Source organism: Lates calcarifer, linkage group LG20, assembly GCF_001640805.2.
Source record: "Lates calcarifer isolate ASB-BC8 linkage group LG20, TLL_Latcal_v3, whole genome shotgun sequence".
NCBI classification, from domain to species: domain Eukaryota; kingdom Metazoa; phylum Chordata; class Actinopteri; family Centropomidae; genus Lates; species Lates calcarifer.
In genome coordinates, this window is record NC_066852.1 from 19,791,925 (window position 1) to 19,812,774 (window position 20,850).

Sequence of the window (20,850 nt, forward strand, 5' to 3'; positions counted from 1 at the left end):
TTACTGAATGAAGTTTTGGAGCTTGCCATAAAGAGAACAGTCCCAACCTAATGAGTTAAGTTGGGCCTCAGAGATAGTAATGGGTTTATTTAGCAAATTTTCTGACATTTTATAGTTATCAGTCAATTATTAAAGAAGATAATTGTCAGACAAGTAATTGGTGGTTGCTACCTCATAATGCTGCTTTTGAATTACTTGAAAAAAAATTAAACCAATTTGATAAAACAAAACTTTACAACAAATGAGGTCAATAACACATAACAAAATTAAGGTGTTAAAAGTAGATTTTGAGAAACTAGATTCTGTGGTATCAACCACCCACATTTAATTAATTTAATCAAATTAAATAAGTAGATATATTGCAACACTGCCTTAATAGAGCTGAGAATCGTGGTAGTGCGTAAAGCACGTACGCTCATTCCTTATCTGACGTAGACCTGCTCAGGCGGCTGTGATTGGCTGAAACAGGCCAACGGTTCAGCTACGTGATGTTGCCGGACGTGGTGTTCAAACGGCCGTTCATCATCAGTGAATTAACCTGCATCATCATCACCAGGCCGTCTTTTGTGTAGCATCCCGCACCCATTTGAATATAACCTCTTTAATTTACAGCGACAGAGTTAACCGACATGTGACTAGAATTGTTGTGCACACACACAGCCCGTGTAGAAGGAAGAGAAAAAGAGGAGCTAACCCAACGCGGTAGGTAAACGGTCACAGCTCGTCTCTTGTCCTCCCAGTCATCACTACTCTGTTGCCGCTATGGCCGGATCTCTGCTCCCGCTGCTCGCCGTCCTGCTGTCAGCCTGGCCGGCCGTTGGAGATCCGGAGGGACCCGCTCATGTCGATGGAGCTCCGCCTTCTAAAATAGGCAAGGAAAGCAGCGTGTTCAAACATCACAGCCAGTGGTTGAACTTAGCTAACGTTAGCATTCAGAGTGTTACAGGCTAGTCTGACAGAGAGATAATAACAGGTGCTGTTTGATAGGAGATTTCTTCTCGTTGTTAGTTACATTTATTTCCATTTCAGAGTTATCTGAATGTAGCTATTGATATGTAAGCTGGATGTGATGTTATTTATATTATTTATATTTTTCAAAGGATCCAGTGATGCCTCATTTATCCACTGATGGAGTCTTAATTGAGATAATCAGTCAGCTTTATCAACCAAATATAGTTTGTGCCAGATTCTGGTAGCTCTCAGAGTATCATTAACAATGTTTTGAAAGATACACACGAACACATAGCAAAGAAACAGACACACATAGTTAAATTCAAGACTTAAAAAAAACGCATACAGTAAGTGAGTGTGTACAGTATGTGCATGTATGTCTATGCACAGTATGTACAGCCTGCTTTTCTTTATATTTGGTGAGTGATTGATGATATGTACATGTTTTTGCACAACATTGTGAAGATCAAGCTAATATAAATGTCATTTGTAGGTGCAATCACATGGTCAGAGGCATAGCTTGAATTTTTGGACATTGTAACACAACCCTTATATTCACCTCACCACAGGTGTTACCATCACACAACAACTACTTTGAGCTTTTTTAATAAACCATCAAAGGTTTTCTTTCTTTTTTTTTAACACCATTCCTTGTTAAATTATTCACACAAGCGCAAAGAAATGTGCAACAACTGACAGCATAAGGTAAAGTTGATACAAAGACACAATTATCTATACAAACAACAAAATAGAGTCAATGCAGGGTTCGTAGGTTTTAACAATTAGGTACATAATTAAATACCAAAAGTGCCTAAGACATACATATACTATACATTTTGACAGCTTTTCCATTTGCTTTGTATGAAGTAATAGACATAGGCCTCCCTGCATGGGGATAAGAATCTAAACATCTTCAGTGGCCAAATGTGTGCACAGTACTGCTGAAAAACTCATGTGATTAATGACTTAGTTTTAAGACACATTTAATTTCCAAATGACACTTTGATTTCACACTTCCTCTTACTCCCTTGCGTTCCCTCCAGCGGTGGTTGGCGCAGGGATAGGAGGCAGTGCTACGGCCCACTTCCTGCGGCAGCACTTTGGGCCCGAGGTGCAGGTGGACGTGTTTGAAAAGGGCGAGGTAGGGGGTCGTCTCGCCACCGTAACAGTCAATCACAATGACTACGAGTCTGGAGGTTCCATCATTCACTCCCTCAACCTCCACATGCAGGATTTTGTCAAACAGCTCGGTAGGTTTACATACACACAGACGCATACACACACACACACACACACACACACATACAAAAGGCTTAAAAGGCCTAGGGGACAATAAATATGTAAGTGACTGCTTAGGATGAACATGTTAAATAGTGGTGGTTGATCAGATTCATTTTTTGCCTTCAGTAGATGTAAGCTGGGCAGGAAGAGCGGTCATCAGTCAAGACAGGTCGATGGTTTCAGTTCACTAAGCAGCTGTGTGTGTGGCTCTAACTGGAAGACACATCACTGTGGTTCTGCATTCAATATTCAGTGCCCTGCCAAAGGAATCAGACCACACAAGTGTGGTTTAGCATAATATTAATGTACAGAGGTTTCAGAGAATATATAAATGATTAATTTTTTAAATATAAAGGGAGAAAAGTTTATAGTTTTATTTAATATTTTCTGTCCATTATTCCACATTAAACATGAACGGGTGCATACAACTGATACAGAGACAAAATAATTTCACAAAATATATCAATATAATATAATATAAATCTGTGTCTGTGTGTTTTGTCCTCTGTGTTGTTTTGTGTGGGTTCCTCAAGGTTTGAAGTATCGTCGCAGCGTGGCAGGAAAGACAGCTGTGTTCAATGGCAAGGAGATGATTCTGGAGGAGACAGACTGGTACCTGCTGGACCTGTTCCGGCTGTGGTGGCGCTACGGCATCAGCTTCATACGTCTGCAGATGTGGGTGGAAGAAATTATGGAGAAATTCATGAGGTAAGCCAGAACGTGCTCTGTCTGTGGTAGCTGTTTGGCATATTCAAAGTCATATGTGATCAATCTGCCTGGTATGCTTCATATTTTCTCCCTCCTGTCTCTGGAGATGCCAGGCATATGTGAACATCTGATCCGGCGAAGCCTTTTCTGGTGTAAACCTTCTTCCCACCACTGTTTTCACAGAGTGCCTTATAGACTGTAGTTACTGCAGGTATAAAATGAATGCACAACACTGCCTTCTAGTGTTGCAGTCAATACGCAAAACCTGTACTGATCTGTTTATTGTTTCCTGCACGTCAGGCATTTGCAGCCTTAATCACTGCAAAACCTCAACTCAGTGTGTGACTTTCAAAGCAGGAGGTTTATATAAATATCGACAACCATCTGCTTCAAATTGCCGAGGGCCACTGTGGTTGAAATTCAGCTCTCTTCATCCTTGAACATTAAAGCAACACCGTATAGACCAACAAAACTGACGTCTTTGGTCAGCCAGTCCCTTTTTAGATATCAGGTGGTGCACAGCCTCACACATGACTGTCAAATATGAACAAGATACATCAAATCTTTTGCATGTTACCTTGGCTCAATTTCTGCTTGAAACATGAACCAGGCCCAGATTTGCATTTTACCCCTCCACCATCACTATTCACCAACCTCTGTTTCCTCCCTCAGGAAATTCTTTATCTCGGTATCACTGTGTCTTTATGCCTTCTCTCTAAATCAACAACAGTGAGTCTGTATATCTGTCTCTCTGTCTTTTTATGCCTCTCTGCCAGCGACAGCTGCAGCCAGAGGCATTGTGTTTTCGGGTTGTCTGTCCATCCCTCTGTCCATCCGTCCCATTCCCGTGAACTTGACATCTCAGTAATGCTTTGAGTGACAAAGGTCAAGGTCACCTCACAAGATATATTTTATTTTATCAGTATCACTATTATTAATTGGTGCTGCTATCATCAATGCTGTTATTATTGATAACACCGTTACACCTGGGGATTGCTATTATTTTTGTCATCATAACAACCAGTTTGACAACGCTTACATACAACAGTGTATATAGCTGTTCCTGGTCTCTGTCACTTCTCTCTCCCCCTCTCTCCTCTTTCTCCTCTCTCCCCCATTTCTCTCCTGTCAACCGAACCGGTCAAGGCAGACGGCCACCCACCCTGAGTCCTAGTTTTTCTTCTCCCCCATCCACTGTTTGTTGTGGAAACTGTTGGGCTTCTGTCTATAATATTTTAAAACCTGAGATTTGTGATAATTTGTTCCAACTTTGAGATAGGAATGAGGGAAAGAGATTCATATAGAATGTCCTTTCATGAATCTGTCTACTGACATAGAAATTGACTGCTATACTTGCTAATTAACCATTTTTTTGGTTGTCTGTGTGTGCATGCATAATAAAGGATCTACAAGTACCAGGCCCACGGTTACGCCTTCAGCTCGGTGGAGGAGCTGCTGGACTCTCTCGGGGGGAGTGGCTTCATCAACATGACGCGGAGGCCGCTCTCCGAGTCGCTGCTGGAGCTGGGTGTGTCACAGCGCTTCATCGATGAGGTCATCGCACCCGTCATGAGGGTCAACTACGGACAGAATGTCAGCATCCCTGCCTTCATAGGTCAGACAAGTGGGGAAATGAGTGGGATAGAGATGCGGGGGGGTGGGTTGAAAAGAGGAAGGCTGCAGTGCCAAAACTAGGGCCAGTTATGAGCAGAACGTTTACGTCCCTGCTGATGTAGGTCAAGAGAGAGGAAAGACAGAGGAAAGAAAAGAAAAGAGATGCAGGAGACAAGGAAGGGAGGAGTGGGGAGTCGAGAATAGAAGAGAGGAAAGCAAGGTGAGAGGAGGGGGTGGCCTGTGGGAGCGAGAGAACAGGAAAGTGTGTGGGTAGCTGATAATTGGTTTATAGCACTTGGCGCTGTCTGTTATGAGAGTGTGTGTGTGTGTGTGTGTGTGTGTGTGTGTGTGTGTGTGTGTGTGTGTGTGTGTGTGTGTGTGTGTGTGTGTGTTTCAGGCGCGGTGTCTTTAGCCGGTGCCCAGAACAACCTGTGGGCGGTGGAAGGAGGCAACAAGCTGGTGTGTTCTGGCCTGCTGAAGATAGCCAACGCTAACCTGCTGCAAGCACAAGTCAACGCCATCTCCCCCATCCAGTTAGGTACTTAACCTTGATGTTGGCCGTCGGGACTGTGTCAAACTACTAACTGTTAATTCATTTTAATTCCGTTTCATATGGATTTTTTAGTGTTTTATGGAGGAAAAACAATAAAATAATCGCCCCTAAGCAGGATATCAGCTCTTTTATACAGATACTTTTCAATGTAAAATATTTCAATGTTAGAAATTCAGTGATATTTATATTTCAACACCAAGTATTCTCTGGATAACCATTAAACCACTGAGATATTTACATTAGAGCCACAGAGGAGTTTGATTCTATAAAGTTGTCAAGCAATTTAAAATGTTAACATAGTCAAGATTTGGTGATTTTTCTGTCATTATCATTTTACTTGTGTATGAGGATTATCAGTCTTCCAGGTTAAGGATATCTACAACTAATAGATCCTCCTTGTTCTTTATTATTTGTCCAGTGAACTTAGCCTTAATAGACCAGAATGCAAAGCTTTAACAGAACACGTTCATGTTGACACATGAGAAATGTGCTGAATACTTCTAGATAATATCTGCCAGTAGATACCAGAGGACTGATGGAGATCATTTTTTAAGAATGTGAATCATGTGGTACAATGTTGACACTGATTTTGTGTGTTTGTCCTCCAGGGGAGACACTCCAGTACCAGCTGAGCTTCACCACAGCAGCAGGGACAGGATCAGAGCTATATGACATTGTAGTGTTGGCAACTCCGCTCCAGCCCAGTGTCGGGTCTGGAGTCCAGTTCCAGGGTTTCACGCCTCCCTTTGACGAGCTCCCCGGCAACTATCACAACACTGTAGCAACCATTGTCCATGGTTACCTCAACACCTCTTTCTTCGGGTTCCCGGACCCTCGCCTGTTCCCCTTTGCCAGCATCTTGACAACTGAGTCACCTGATCTGTTCTTCAACAGCGTGGCCAGCGTTTGTCCTGTCAACATCTCGGCGGGGTTCCGGCGTAAGCAGCCGCAAGAGGCTGGTGTCTATAAAGTGTTCTCACCACAGCCTCTGGACAAGTCTCAGCTCAAAATGCTCTTCAGGTCAGCCACTTCCTTCCTGGTAAAATAATCAGGGTATTGACAAGGGCTTCAAATAAGTATTATTTCCATCACTGCATAATCATGTTTTCCCCAAAGATATTCAGTGTACTATCATATAAAACCAGCAAACATTCATGTTCGAGAAGGTTGAACCACTGAAGTTTGAAAAATGTTGCCCATTAATTTTCTGTCAATCCCTATTTTTCTGCTAAAACAATTCATCCAGGTGCTAGAGGAGAAGTCAGGGGATCACTAAAGTCAGCAGGATTTATCCTCAGGAGACCGTGAATTTCTGTAAAACATTTCACAGGAATCAGTCTAATAGTTGCTGAGATATTTCAGGATGGACGATCAGACCAACATTGTCATTTATAAAGCATAATGTCATAAATAAAAATAATTAAAAAGCAGAATAACAATTTTCCTTTTCACCTGTTCTGTTGTGTTTTAGGTCGTACTACTCGGTGCAGGTGACAGAGTGGCAGCCCTACTCTCATTACGGCAGCAGCCAGGGTCTGCCGCCTGTGGAGCTCCACCCCAGTCTCTACTACCTGAATGGTATCGAGTGGGCCGGCAGCGCCATGGAGATGAGCTCTGTGGCCGCCAAGAACATTGCCCTGCTGGCTTATCACCGCTGGAACAGACAGACAGACATGGTGGACCAGAGAGATCTGATGCACAGGATCAAGACCGAATTATGACCAAGACATGCTTCAGCAAAGACACATGGTTTCTGGGTAACTGTACCTCTTACAGCATTACAAAGTAGAGGTTTTCACGGGTCCAATCAGTGCTGAAGAACTGAGATCAAACACAGGACCCATGTCGGACCCTAAATTCCAAATTCTGCTTTGTCTAATCAGGTCAGATAGTGTCTCACTTTATTGCTGCAGGTCCCAGGTCTTTCTGTCAATATGTCCAGTATCCGAGTGGATCTGAATGGACCTGAGTGCATGTGGTATCACTTCACATGCACTGCAGGAGAAGGCAAGAAGGAGTCAATTCACTGGTGATCCTCATACTTAATCCATGTCATATACTGTATCATTCAAAGACCCTTTGTTCAGATTTTTTCTTTGAAATGGAAATAAACCATATTAGACAAGGATTCAGTGCATCTGGCAGCTGTGGTCTGAGGAAGGAACTGGAGCCAAGATTATTTTGAGAGAATTGGAAGTTTGCGTGATTAATGCTGTGAAATGACATGTTTTTCAAAATACTGGACCCGTGAAGATCTCTATCACAAAGCTGCACACATTCTAAGTCTTAACTACGCATCAAGTATATCTCCTGCTGAATTTTTGAGGCAGAAAATGTCTGTTTTGGGGTACTAACAAAACTGTGATAAGTCTCTAGTGGCAAGGTGTATTCAGACACACATCCAAGTTAATATATTACTTTTGCTACATACATCTCATACACCAAATCACTTATAAATAAGTTGTTCAATACAAACAGAAAAACAAGCTCAGTATCAAAGTCAAATCAGGAACAGGTGCTGTGTTACTGTCCAGAGAGATATACATGAGCCATGTTGCAGTATTGGTTGGGGATTGATTGCTAATACTAATTGGTGGTTTCATCCAAAAATTCAGCCACAGGCAGCTTTTCTTTGCCAAGAAATTCTGAAACCAAGCAACTGTGGAAAATACCAGCTGATGTTTATCTCGAATGGAATGTAGGGAGACAGTTTTCTTGAGTTGCTGGCGCTCTGTGTAAATAAATATTCCTGAAAACACTTTGACACTCGTGAGTTCAAGATTGAGAGCACGAGTGAGAAGCTTTTAAATGGCTGCTTTTTGTCTCTGCTGTAGCAGCTGTGAGGCATGAGACAGACACTGATTTAACTTCACCTTGAGGCACATAAACCAGCACCGTGACGTCTGGTCAAAAACAACTGCAGCACTGCTATTACTGTCTGCAAATTTAAGGACTGTTAATGGACTTGCTGTTGGCACTAAGTAGATCTCATTAAAGTAATTTCAGTAGGATTTTTGTAAATTAATAAAATCATTATTCAGTGACTCATGCTAGTGGCCACTGGTGCTATGCTCTGTTGCCCCTTTCATCAGACTATTTCATTATCTCCCCTTCCTGCTGATTTTGTTGCATAATCCGGTGGAAACATTTTTTTTTTTTTTTTTGCGGGGAATGGAGCCAACAAGCTTTTACACTGGAGCAAATAAAAGCAGAGGACAGATCAGTGGATCTGCTGGCGGTGATGATAACAGTTTTCACCTTTTCTCTCAAGCCCTAAAGCCTTGTCAAGATCCTTCTTTTTTTATTTTAATAAGTATCGTAATCTTGGAAAAACACATGTGAAGATAGAGTTGGACATTCAACTTAAAGTGCTTAAAAAAGATGTAGGGATATGATAAGAAACCAGTGACTGTTGTTTATCTTAATAAGACTTTGAGAAATGCCTTCTTTTATTCGTTTTTAATTTATAAGAGTGGATTTGAATTTAAGTGGATTTCTGGACTCTTCACTTAACTGTTGACAACTAAAAACCTTGTGACTCCGAAGGACTTCAGTTGATGGATAATGTGGTTGTGACATGTGATGAGAAAACGACGCAACCCTTTAATCTGATGAAATTGTTTCCAAAACCTCATGATGGTATCGGAAACGATGGTGGTCGAGCTGAAATGAAGGCGGTTTATCTTCTCGTTCTGAACAGGTGACTTTTCTGAAATTCAAGGTTTTCACTCAGAGGCAACTTCTGTACGTAAAGTAGCCAGATATTTGTAGCAATAGTATCTAATATGATATGATGTAAAACAAATACACAATACAAATATACACAGTAAGAATTACGATGCCATCTTATGGATACACAAAACAATTCAAATTCAAGGTCCACTTACTGGTTGTAACTTTCAGCTATATCACACTGTCTTCATCATCAGAAAATGTTCTCTCAGTTGTCATGACGATTGATCTGTTGATTTCATCCACAGCACTGTTAGTACTTCTCATATGTGGTTGGCTTCAAAGTCAAGCATGATGAAAACAGTGTGACACAGTTGAAAGCTCCTGAAAACCTAGTAGGCACATGTACAGTTGGGATTGGTTTGTTAAACTACTATTACCAGGGTCAGAGTGAACTTTCATGCTCAGTGTTGTGGATTTTTTTTACATAGCATGTAAAAATACAGGATTAAAGACAATTAAAACTGTTTAGCTTGAGTAAAATAAAGGTACAGTCCATATATTTTCAGGAGTGTTGGGCAGTACCACAATGTAAAAGTACTTAATTACAAGCTAAAATCCTCTAGTTAAAATCTTAATTTATTAGCAAAATGTACTTAAAGTATCAAAGTAAAAGTACTAGTTCTGCAGTAATGTCCCCTGCGACTGTGTCACATGATAAACCTGAGGCGTTGCGAAATGCCTCAAACTGAAGAGTTGAACTGCTAACAACTCACAGACAACTGAAACTGGCACCACTGGATTAATTAATTATTTTCTTGACTGGTTAAATCTGCAGATTATTTTCCTGATTATCAAAAAGTTGGAAAATTGTGAAAAATGTTCAGAGTCCAGGGTGTCATCTTCAGATGTCTTGTTTTGTCCTACCAACACTCCAAAAGATATTTGAGAAAAGAGAAGCTGAAACCATCACATTTCTGTTTTTTTTTTACTTGAAAAAATACATAAACAATGAATCATTTTAAGACAAAATTGCCAATTATTCTTCTGTCAGTTGACTAATGAAGCAATCAACTAATTGTCACAGCTCAAGATACAAAGTAACAAGTAACTGCAGCTGTCAGAGAGATGTGTTGGAGTAAAGGCACAGTATTTCTCTAAAGTTTGGTGGAGTAGATGTATAAAGTAACATTGAAGTGCAGTACTGGAGTAAATGTACTGAGTTACTTTCCACCTCTGCTGTCAGCTACATGAACCTTGACTCTGCAGTTGTATGGAAAAGGCTGTGCTTTGTGTTATTTAACACCATCTTCAGATTTCTGAGAAAGGAGATTTTCCTGACTGTTACTTTAACACCGCTGACGATGCAGAACATAAGGATAAATTTTAGGTGCTTGAATTATTCATTGCTGTTTCTGTTAAGTAACAGGTGTACAGTATTTTGTGAAACTACAGACTCCTGGAGTGAGCGTGTTCATTCTTGACCTTAGAAACAGTAGTTTGACCAATCATCTTAACTCAAGGTCCACTTACTGGCTTTATGCAGGGCTTTCAGCTGCATATCTGTCTGTTATTTTGTCAAACAGATTCTTTGTAACTGCTCATCTCTAACCACTGCTGCTCTACAGACGATTTTTGTGCTAAAGTACAGCATGTAGTAAAATATTTCACTTCTCTGAGGAAGGTAATAATGCAACTGTTTATACTGATTGATGTGTATTATTCTGAAAATAAAACAATTTAACGGTTTTCCCATGAATTTTGTTTTTAGTGAATTAAAAAGTCCACTTGTCCCTGACATTAAAGATTTATTCCCTGCCAACCAACAACTGCACAGAAGACAATTTACTAGTTGAAGAACTACTTCTAAAAAAACTGTTTAACTTTTTTTGGTGATCGTGGGATTTACAGAAGGAAAATTGCAAATATTCTACATATTTTAGCCCTGTCAACAGCAAAATAAATAAATACATAAATAATTTTTAATGAGAAAAAGAAGAAGGAAAATTATATAAAGCAAAAATAAATAAATAAATCTTAATCTTAACATTATACCGTCAAGAGAGTACTCAAAGAGTCACCAGACAAGAATATGTGGTAATGATTTGCATTGTCCCTCTGACAGGGGTGATGAAGAATCGGACAAAACTTGTCTAATACAATTCTCTCCAAATTAGGGAACCTGTCGTCTTCCACTGTATTTGAAAAATCCCCATATCACTCTTCCACACACTCTGTAATCTTTAATGTAAAGTATCTTCTCTAATTTTCTCGTACGTAGTCATAAGCAGATATGAGGATTGTCATTAAGCCTTACTCTGTCTGCCAAATTAACTGTTAGAAAAAGTGTTACATTTGTAGGAATCTGCAGAAATTCTGCTGTTCTAGTTTATATTCTTCCCCCATCAACAAAATCTATTTTCTTGCTTGATTTCATTCTGCTGAAGTTCAGTCATTTGATGTGTAATTTTCTTCTACCGGAATGGAAAAAAGAAAAAGTTATTGAGTAATATGTCACTAACAGGACATCTAGTGTTGGCAGTTGGCTGCCTATAAACTCCTGCCACAGTTGTTTCAGCGGATAATTTAAAAATGGTGGTTTATAGATTTATAAATCAGATTTATGTGGTTTAACTGACAGCATGCTGCAGCTTTGTCACCATAATGGAATTTTTCATTTTGGGCTACAATCACGAGAACATCTAAAAATGCCTGGCAGCAAAAATACATATTTACACACTGAATTATTTACTTTCTCATTGAAGTCTTTAAACCCTGACTCTGGAGAAATGGTCATATGTCAAGAAAATCACCAGAGGTGGAATTATTGTCCTATTCAAAGACCCAAAATGAAGTTCACCAGACCATGGACCGACATTTGGAAGGATTTAAGACAGAAGTTTGCTTTTATGTCACCATCTAATGATTCAAATGCTATGAAATAACTTCTGTGCCCTCAGTTAACAATCTGTAAAAAAAAAAAAAAAAGCCAGTGTTTTAGATTCACAGTCAAAATACTGTCAAGTCAATGAAAACCACCAACAGGCCTGCAACAGAGCTGATCCTCCTAGAACTGTAAGATGTAATTTTCTCATATCTAAACAATTTAAACAGTCTCTCATCAGTGAGTATACTGAGCATTAACTTATGGTACAATAACTTTACTTCTTTATTTGCTTTATTGAGAGTGCAGTTTTCACAGAGTAGTACACAGAGTTCCACAATAAAACTTGTGATTTTCAGATATACATAGACCTTCAATGAAAATGACAAAAACAGGTTGGGATGAAATCGCTTCACGTTATAGTTTGACTTTTCTGCTGTGTTTGTGCGTAAGTAGAAAGTAACAATATTTTGATCGAGCATCACTAAAAAAATGTTTGGATTTTTTTTGCTTATAGTTTCAGTTTTATTTTTCTTGTATTTTAGTATTTTTAAGTCACAAAAAAATCAGCTTTTTAAAACACTGCCGCTGAATGGAAAAACACAAAATGTACTGCGATGCACTGAATTCACTGGAGGTTTCATTTCTCTAGAAGTTCACAAACTCTGGCAGAGCTCTCTTCAGGCTGTTTGATGAGTCTGTGATCCATTTACACAAAGACTGTTCAATCAGTGCAGAAGAAATGTGTGTGTCTGTTCCTACTGCCACAGCCTCGATAGATACAGTAGATTCCAGTGATAGGTTTAGATCCTCTCCCTCTGCCAGCTGCAGGATAAAGGTCGTAGGTCAATCTGAGGGCTCCTGTGTATCTGGTTATCACTGGCTCAGCTGTGTCTGTTAGGACTCACACAAGGCGGCTTTCATAGCCACACAACTTTCATGTACTTCTCCAGAGTAATAATGAAACTGAAAGAGTGATGATGTAGCTTTTTTTCTTTTCTTCTTTCTCTCTTTAAAAGCTTAAACTCACACCAGAACAATGTTTTAAAAATAATTCATTAATTTCATTTATTTGTTCTCATTCTTTACCTATACTGTCACACATGGTAATAATGACTGGAGTCATAATTTCTCTTTCCAGTGAAATGGGGGTGTGAGCTGCCTGGAACAGCTGATTATCCACCCCCCCTCCAGAGAATTACAGGACTTTTGGCCTGAGCTTAATGGAGACTTTCACTGTGTCAAGCCGTTTCTGGAAATCAGACAGTTGAGTGTGTTTAACTTATCTTTTTTATAGTTTTCCATTGGTGGGACAACACTGTGAAATGTGTGTCGCGCCATCCGCACACGTGTCGCATGCACAAGAATGAGAACTGCCCTAGGGCAGTTTCCTGCTTTGCCTGGTTGGTGATCTAGCCTTGTAGGGAAGACTGTAGGGGAATAAAATGTATAGAAATCATCAAAATATCAAAACATATGCAAATAGCTTGTTTATTCTGACCAACAGTCAACACCCACCCACCCACCCAAATGTTTTAGTTTACTATCACAGAAAATTTGGAAAACTGGCAATTATTCACACTTCAAACGCTAATGCCAGTGAATTGTTTGGCTTTTTTGTTTTGATGTTTAGTTCTCTGAAACTGGATTCAAATTTATTGGGACGTTTTAAGGTGAATTTTGTAGATGAACTAATTTTCAGATACAAATAACTCGCTCTGTTTTAGATAAAATGAAAGAGTGTTAACATAATAATGATTTTAAATGATAACATGCAGGTTATTGGGAAATAAAACAAAAAAAAACAACAAAAAAAAAAAACTGCATAGCCTACATTTAAAAAAAGAAGATTACAAGATAACAAATTAGTCTTCAAACTGTGTCTAAAGAACCAAATTTACTGTATGAGAATAAACTGGATTATCTAAACCTGATGTTAGCCTGGATTATTTAAACTTGCAGAACAGGGCACCTGGTTGGCCCTTGTCTCCTTCATGGTTCATCCAGTCATGGCCCCTGATCACTAAAGACTGGATATTAATTAAAGTCGAAGTTATGTATAAATGTTCAATACTGCAGTTTATCGAGTCTGGTGAAATGTTGCAGGAGTGTTTTGGTTTTCACCCAGCCTCGGGTTCGGCTCCTATTGGCCCATCAACGCACCACGTGGTCGGGCAGTCACGCGCTTTCCAGGAACCCGTCAGGAAGAAGAAAAACAAAACAAACCCGATAGAGCTGCAGCAGCGTGTGGACTCCATTGAAAAGTGGGCCTTATTATCTCCAACACGGGAACGTACACGAGGTCCAGGACGAAGAGAGACGTATGCGGGGGCGTCTTTAAAGTGAGTAGGACTGTTTCTGGTCCGTTTTGTGGGTCTGTTTGTCCACTAGCGGGTCGGTGTTTTTGTGGTCGGTGGATTAGCCTCGAAGCTAACGGCAGGTCGGTTGTTGTTGTGTATCGGGCTTCAGCTGGGATGAGGAAGGGGGCGGACGGAGGCCATACTGACTCTGAGCTTCGGGCGAAAAGGAAGCAAAAAGCTCGCCAGTTCCGCGTTAAAAACCACTCGGTTTGGAGACGAAGTCAACGCCGTTGTCGCGTCCTGTAGCTCGTCGAGCTCTTGCGGGAAGAGTTTTATGTGCAGTTATGGAGAAGCTTGGTAACGCTTTAGGGTGAGCTGAGATCCATTTCGGGGATAAACCTGTCAAAAATAACATCCGGTTTATTTAGCTCGTGTAACCCTTTAAAATGAGTCTCATCAGGAAGGTTGTTACATGTGCAACTCGGGGTTATAGCTAGTTAAAAGCTGCACTTATGTAAGAAGATTGGTTTGTACTCTACTCTTAAACTATCCTGTACCTCTGTTAATGTACTTACAAACATTTAACACGCCGTTAATATGTCTACTTGAACATTATTAAAGTATATATGTAGTAGGAAGAGCCTCAGTAGGCCAGTGAAATGCCAAACACTGACTTTTTTGCAGGCAGAGCAGCCCGAGGTCTCGGCAGGTACACGCCCCCCAACACTAAACACATCCACTGCTGCTGGAAAAAAACTCGACACGGCCAGAAATTTCCATGTGATCTAAGGTAAATAATACACCCGAGCTAGACTTATGTTTCCACACAGGAGATTTCATAAGTAAAGATTTCTATAGGATGATAGATTAGTTTGGATTCTCACCTAAAAAAAAACACTGCTGTATAGTTTATCCACGTTAACGTTAGAAATTGTGTTTTTCTTATAAAAAGATACTATTAAAGTCACGGATTGGCGCATAGTCTTGTGTTGCACTCAAGTTTTGTGATAGGTGTGAGATTTGACTTTAAATATCTTTTAAATATAGCTATCTAGGCCACGGGCATGTAGGCCTCCAACTTGTTTATCTTCTGCCTCAACCTAGATTGAAACGGGCTGTTTATTATGAAGCAGTTCCCGTGATTGACAGGCGCGACAGCTACTCAGACGCACCTGGGGGCGGGATGTCGTCTGCGCTCGACCAATAGGAAGGAGAGATTACGTGGGTGTTGGCACAGAGTGTTAGATTGAGGTTTTGTTTTGCTTTTTGCTGAGGATCTGTGCTGTGTGCAGAGACTGGGGAGATACTGGTGACATTTATCTCTTTATTGGTCTTCATAAATGGTCGTTTGTAATCTACACCTGCCTGTTAGATGGTGGTGAGTGTTGTGATGTAGATGTTTGTGCTCTCGTGCAAGTGAATGCATCACGAGGAGAGGGAGGGATGTGTTTTTTTTAATGCTGTTTTTTTTGTTGTTGTTTTTTAAGATTTTGTTGAAATACCTTTTTATGTTTTCATTCTCTGCCTCTGCTTCATATCTTTCCGTGTAGTGTGTGTGTTTATCTGTTGGCATTGTGGCTGTTTATATAAGGTTTTTTGGGAAACTGCAGCTCCTTGTGCTTTCATCAGCAGATGCAGAATCTGTACCAGAGCTGGTCATCCATTAGGCTACTATCGCTTTGTAGTAGTAGGGGATAAAGAAAGGACAATATCATTTGTATACCACTAAGGCATGACTTGTGTACCACACATCAATCAATCACATGCTTCAAATTCAATATATTTGAAATAATCTTTTATTTCTCCATGTACTTTTGCTCACAATGCTCTCCTGCAATACTGACAGTGAACCTGAGATCAAGATCAGCCTCTTGATATTTTAGGTTTCATCATCAGCAGTTGCGCCTTTTCATGAATGTTAGCATGTTGTTTTGCTTTGTGAATAAATCTTGCTACCCTAAATTTGATAGTCTTGCCGCGAGAGCTGAAATGATTAGTTGATCAAAAGAAAATCAACTCCTGAAAATTTTGATAATTGAGTCATCGTCTAAGTCATTTTTAAGGCAGAAGTTGCAAATGCCTGATGGTTCCTGGTTCCCAAATGTGAAGATTTTCTGCCTTTGTTGGCCCTACTTTATATCAAATTGGATGTTTTTGGATTTGGACTGTTGGTTTGAGACATTTAATGACATTACCTTGTGCATTTGTCACTATTTTCCAACATTTTATAGATGAAAGTTAATAGAGAAAATGGTCATCAAATTAATCGATGACGATAATGATTAGTCGTGGCCCTATTTGTTCCTGTATTGTTCACAGATCAGTCAGATTAATTGACCTTTTTCATAGCATACATAAAATGGTAAATGGCTGCATTTATACAACCGTTCTATCCAAAGGGCTTAATAATTTCTCATTCACACACATTCACTCACACACTGTTGGCAATGAGCCACTGTGCAAGGTGCTGGCCTGACATTTAGGAAGCATTTGGGGTTCAGTGCGTTGCCTAAGGACGTGTGGACAGGAGGAACCGTTGTTTGAATGGCCAGTCTTGTCATTAGTGGACGACCCACCCTGCCTCCTGACCCACAGCTGTGACTGGTCTTAGCAGGAAAAACACAAGTCGAACTAATAACATGAATAGCAAAGCTCAGTTTCAGCAATGATCGCAATGCAGCGCTTCCGTTAACAGTGATATTAGGTAACACCTGTGTTTGACATGTCAGAATGTATGTTGTGAAAAAGGGCTGTTCAGTTTTAGTTTCACACCACAGGATTTTTCCTTCTATCTAGTGTGTTTCCACAGCAGTGGCTCTGCGTTCCACCCAAGGGGGGAAGCCCCTCAGTTTGGGACCCGTTGGCCTACAATAGTCTTCCTGTACACTGGGTTCAGTGTGTTACCGAGATACTGTGGATTAGAACTAGAGCTAGGCCTCTGAACTGAAGAAGTGATATCTATCTATTGTTATATATACTAGTTGTTTGTTGGTTGTCAAGTGCTGTTCACAAGGATACTCATGACTCGAGCTGTAGAGTTAAATAAGAGTGAGGAAATCAATGAGCCAAAACATTTGAAAGTAAATCGTTACAATATTAAACCCATCACATTTAGTTTGTCCTGTATTTTGTAAATGTACACTTGAATGGGTCTGGATGTAATCCTAATGACCACATAGCAGCAATTAATTTGATGTCTTAAGAGCTGTTTTTAGTGAAGTACTCTGGTACAAGGTCTGCTCAATGAACAGAAGAAAGAGTTTGCACTTGTAGTGCGGCTTGGTCTCTCTAACCATGACCTCTAACCATACACCGAGTCTGTGAAACCTGTTGCCATCTTTTTAAACCATCTTTTCTGTCTGATAGGGCTGGGTGACATTACTGAAATCAGCATCATGATGTAAACATTGATATTTTTCAGATTTTTTCTCAGATTAAAAACAATCAAATTGATGTTCAAAAGGCAAACCTTAAAAAAACAGAGTAACGTGTTTTGTTTATGTTTGTATGTTTTGTGATTGCAATTAACACAGAGTCGTTAATTTGAACATTTTACTTTGTAAAGTGATGAAGGATGATGATGGGCTCATATATCAGTGAACTGCCAGCCCTCCTGTCACCTGCCTGCTTATACCACATAATGGCAGCATAAAAATGACCACAAACATCTTTAAGCACAGTTTACAGTGAGTGAGCATCTATATCCTGTTTGTTTAGGGTTAGTGGATTAATGACCTTTCATGATATTTGCAGAGTTTCTCTCATGTACTTTTTTAGTTAAACAGACTGACTTCATCTCCTGCTTATTATCTCTGTAGGGATCAGGAACTGACTGGTATCAGTAACTCACTCCAAATAAGACGCTGCTGATTGGCCTACTTGGATCATGTCCAATGTTGTGAGGTGGAGAATGTGAGCTGTTTGCATGATAGTGGAGCTATGACTTGAGCTTAACTCCTCTGTTCAGATGGGAACTAACAAGGAGAAGAGGAAAGTAGTAGTGTAATGTAAATAGCTAGTGTAAATATTTGTTGTTATTTTTTCCCCAGATCTGATTGTGCCTGAAGATTAAAAGATAAAGGTCACTGGTGAATGTTGTGTCTGAGCATGGGTCTTCATTAACCTGTATACTTAGGCAGTAATTAAATGGAATGTTTAAAATGCACTTAGTCTGGCATGCCACCACAAAAGCCAAATTTATAATAACATGCTTAACATTTCATATTTGTCACATGTAACGAGCAGTATTTGATCACGTTTACTTGATAAATGACAATTGTAAAATGTCTGATCATCAAACATGCATTCAGTTTTCTATCAGCCACTTTAACTAATTGATTAATCTACCAACACAAGCATGGCAAAATGGCATCTCTGTCTGTCAGAGTAATGCTGCGACCCCAGCTGATGCTCGTCTCTGATGCACAGAAATGAGCTGTTTGACGAGTCTATTTTGGGCATATTATACACAGACGCATGTGTGAATCTGTCACAGACACAGGAAACTATACATTTGAAGAGAGATTGCCTTGTGACCGCACATGTTAAAGTTAGTTGGCTGTGGATGCTTTGAAGAACACAAAAACACATTTTGTGAAATGTGTAAGACGACAGATTATACGTCCAGCATGTGAGCTGCGGCAGTAGAGAGTGATATATCCACAGTGCATCATAACAGCATAATCACAAGTCAATCAAATTACTGAGAGCAAGGAGGGTGTTTTATTACCTGGGCTGAAAGTGCAAAAGCCGGCACTTAGCTAAAATCTCCTATTCACGTCTGAGATGTAAACTCAATGCTGCTTTGTAAGTTCTTTAGTGAACATTACTCTGTGTATAAGGGTTTTGGTTTGTCACAGAACCATGACCTAAGCTCATAGTTTGGACTGTTGGGACCCTAAACAGATCAGAAGTATAAGAGCTAAAAAGAAAAGATCTATTGCTAGCAGTTTTCATCTTTTGAACTAAGCCTGACCAAACCCTGAGAGAGAAAATTCAGCTCAAATCTTTCGGGGGCTGTCAGGCTCGGTCATAAATATCCGGCTCTACATCACAGCCTGTGTCAGCTACTGAGCGGCGAGTTGGATTATATTAAACTCTGCTACTGTACTGGAAAATATTCAGTGCAGCTTTTGACTGGAGAGGTGAGAAGGGCTGTGACTCGTTCTCTGCATGTTTGTAAGATTCTTGGTTGTGAACACAGGCTTTCTGTCTCTGTCTGTGATAGAGAGTCTGGATTAATGCAGTTGTTATTGTTGTGTTTCAGTCCATATGTTTCCTCATTCTGCTACAAGTGAAGCCAGACACAGCTGCCCAGGAAGGAAGTACACATTGAGATATGATGATAATCATAGTTTGTATTTTTGAGAGGCTCAGCTTCTGAATATATCGTTGCAGTGAGTGTGTACATGCATATTTATATACCTAGACTTTGTGCACTTGCTTGTGTTTTGGCGTTTGAGAAGGTGTTGCTTTTACAAATGCTGTTTGTACTAGTGCTGCACTCTGCCACTTCCTGTCTCTATGCAAAGTGCATACATACACAGGGACAGATCTCAGGGGTGAGGAGTTCATTTGAGTCAGTCAGCACCCAGAGAGAGGAAGTGATGTTGACCCTGGGCCTCAGAGAAGAGTGGGATTGGTTTACGATTGTTTGTCAGCTGTTCGCTGCATGGGTCATATCTCCATGCAGATTCTCATTTATTTGCTATGCAAAAGCAGCAGACCGTGTGCTGCATGTCAGTGGTTGGTGTGGGAAAGTGAGAGAATGACAAACAAGTAGTGAATGAAACAAGCGATGTGGTGAAGGCGATAATGAAAATGAAGTTAGTTACGTTTGATGTATGCTCGACCCAAAACCGATCTCATGCTCTCTGAATGACTGCGGGAGGCAACTGATTTTGGAAAAGTTGGTGCTTTACGGACATATGATGGGGGGGCAGGGAATTTCTCAGTAGCTTATTCTCACAGAAACTTCCAGCAGCTACAGGGGAGATAGCAGCGAGCTGCTGTACGCTTTGGCTCTTTGTTAATGGACTTTCTAGGTTGGTATGTTGTTTGTTTGTTGAGATTGAACAATAGCACAGAGAGGAGTATTGTGCAAGACATGTAAATACAGACAAATATTTTAACACATTCAGACAGAGATTACTAGATGCTCCACCTCTGTTCATGCAACAAGAGCAACAATAACACCAAATCGATCAGGGATTAATCACTTAGTAAAGCAAAACAATTGCAGCTATTATTAGAATTAATTCATTTTTTGTTATGCCTTCTTAATTACATAAATGCTTTCGTCTGTTTTTTATCATTGTAACCTGAATATTGGTTGTGTATAGTCGTTGAAAACTGAATCAGTCCTCTGTTTGCGTCTGAGATCCACTATTAGTCTAATATAATAACAAATAACAATAACAGGAACTGGACTTATTCCTTTTATTACAGTCAATCTGTGAAGCTCCTTTCACCTTATCCAGTTCTCTGATCTCTGAACATCTGTGTCCTGTATCACAAAGCAAGTTCAACTCAATTAGGCTCCTTTTGAGTCACCTAGTATCAGTGACCGAGGAAAATCAGTATCATGAAACTGTTAACTCTGGGTTTTCCCACTTAACCTTGAGTCAGTACAACAGTATAAATAATATCCAAAAGTAAGACTAAGGATATGAATATGTGTGGGAATTATTTTATGGTCCACCTCAACGCAGCTGGTTAATCATGGCGTGAAAGAGGGGAGGAAGTTTCTGAATGACTTCGACCATCTGACAAGCAGTTCTGATGGAGTATACTGACCGCTTTAACTTAACGGAGTAGCCACGCAGCATAGGTTACCTATAACAATCATCTACCCCAGTTTAAAGTGAGCCATTTTTGTGATACCCAAA

General features: G+C 40.1%; 2 protein-coding genes across 7 annotated transcripts in view; both read left to right on the top strand.

The window, feature by feature from the left end:
- Nucleotides 1-468: 468 nt before the first annotated feature.
- LOC108893957 (prenylcysteine oxidase-like) lies at nucleotides 469-10,528 on the top strand. Its single transcript, XM_018692464.2, has 7 exons — nucleotides 469-871; nucleotides 1,995-2,201; nucleotides 2,766-2,940; nucleotides 4,344-4,555; nucleotides 4,952-5,092; nucleotides 5,716-6,127; nucleotides 6,579-10,528. Exons 1-7 carry the CDS (start codon nucleotides 763-765, stop codon nucleotides 6,826-6,828), a joined length of 1,506 nt encoding a protein of 501 aa, XP_018547980.1. The 5' UTR covers nucleotides 469-762; the 3' UTR covers nucleotides 6,829-10,528.
- Nucleotides 10,529-13,515: 2,987 nt separating this feature from the next.
- crebrf (creb3 regulatory factor) overlaps nucleotides 13,516-20,850 on the top strand; it is a 32,779-nt gene continuing 25,444 nt past the window's right edge. For 2 of the 6 annotated variants that reach the window (XM_018691766.2, XM_018691770.2), the window contains exons 1-2: nucleotides 13,516-14,005; nucleotides 14,648-14,753. The gene's annotated coding sequence lies outside the window, so the exon portion shown is untranslated. The other 4 variants (XM_018691768.2, XM_018691765.2, XM_051078370.1 and 1 more) reach the window with 3 other exon arrangements.

Coding starts and splice junctions, on each gene's coding strand:
- LOC108893957 (XM_018692464.2), top strand. CDS start 763: ATGGCCGGATCTCTGCTCCCGCTGCTCGCCGTCCTGCTGTCAGCCTGG. Junction 2,202..2,765: donor GGATTTTGTCAAACAGCTCG/GTAGGTTTACAT, acceptor GGGTTCCTCAAG/GTTTGAAGTATCGTCGCAGC. Junction 4,556..4,951: donor CAGCATCCCTGCCTTCATAG/GTCAGACAAGTG, acceptor TGTGTGTTTCAG/GCGCGGTGTCTTTAGCCGGT.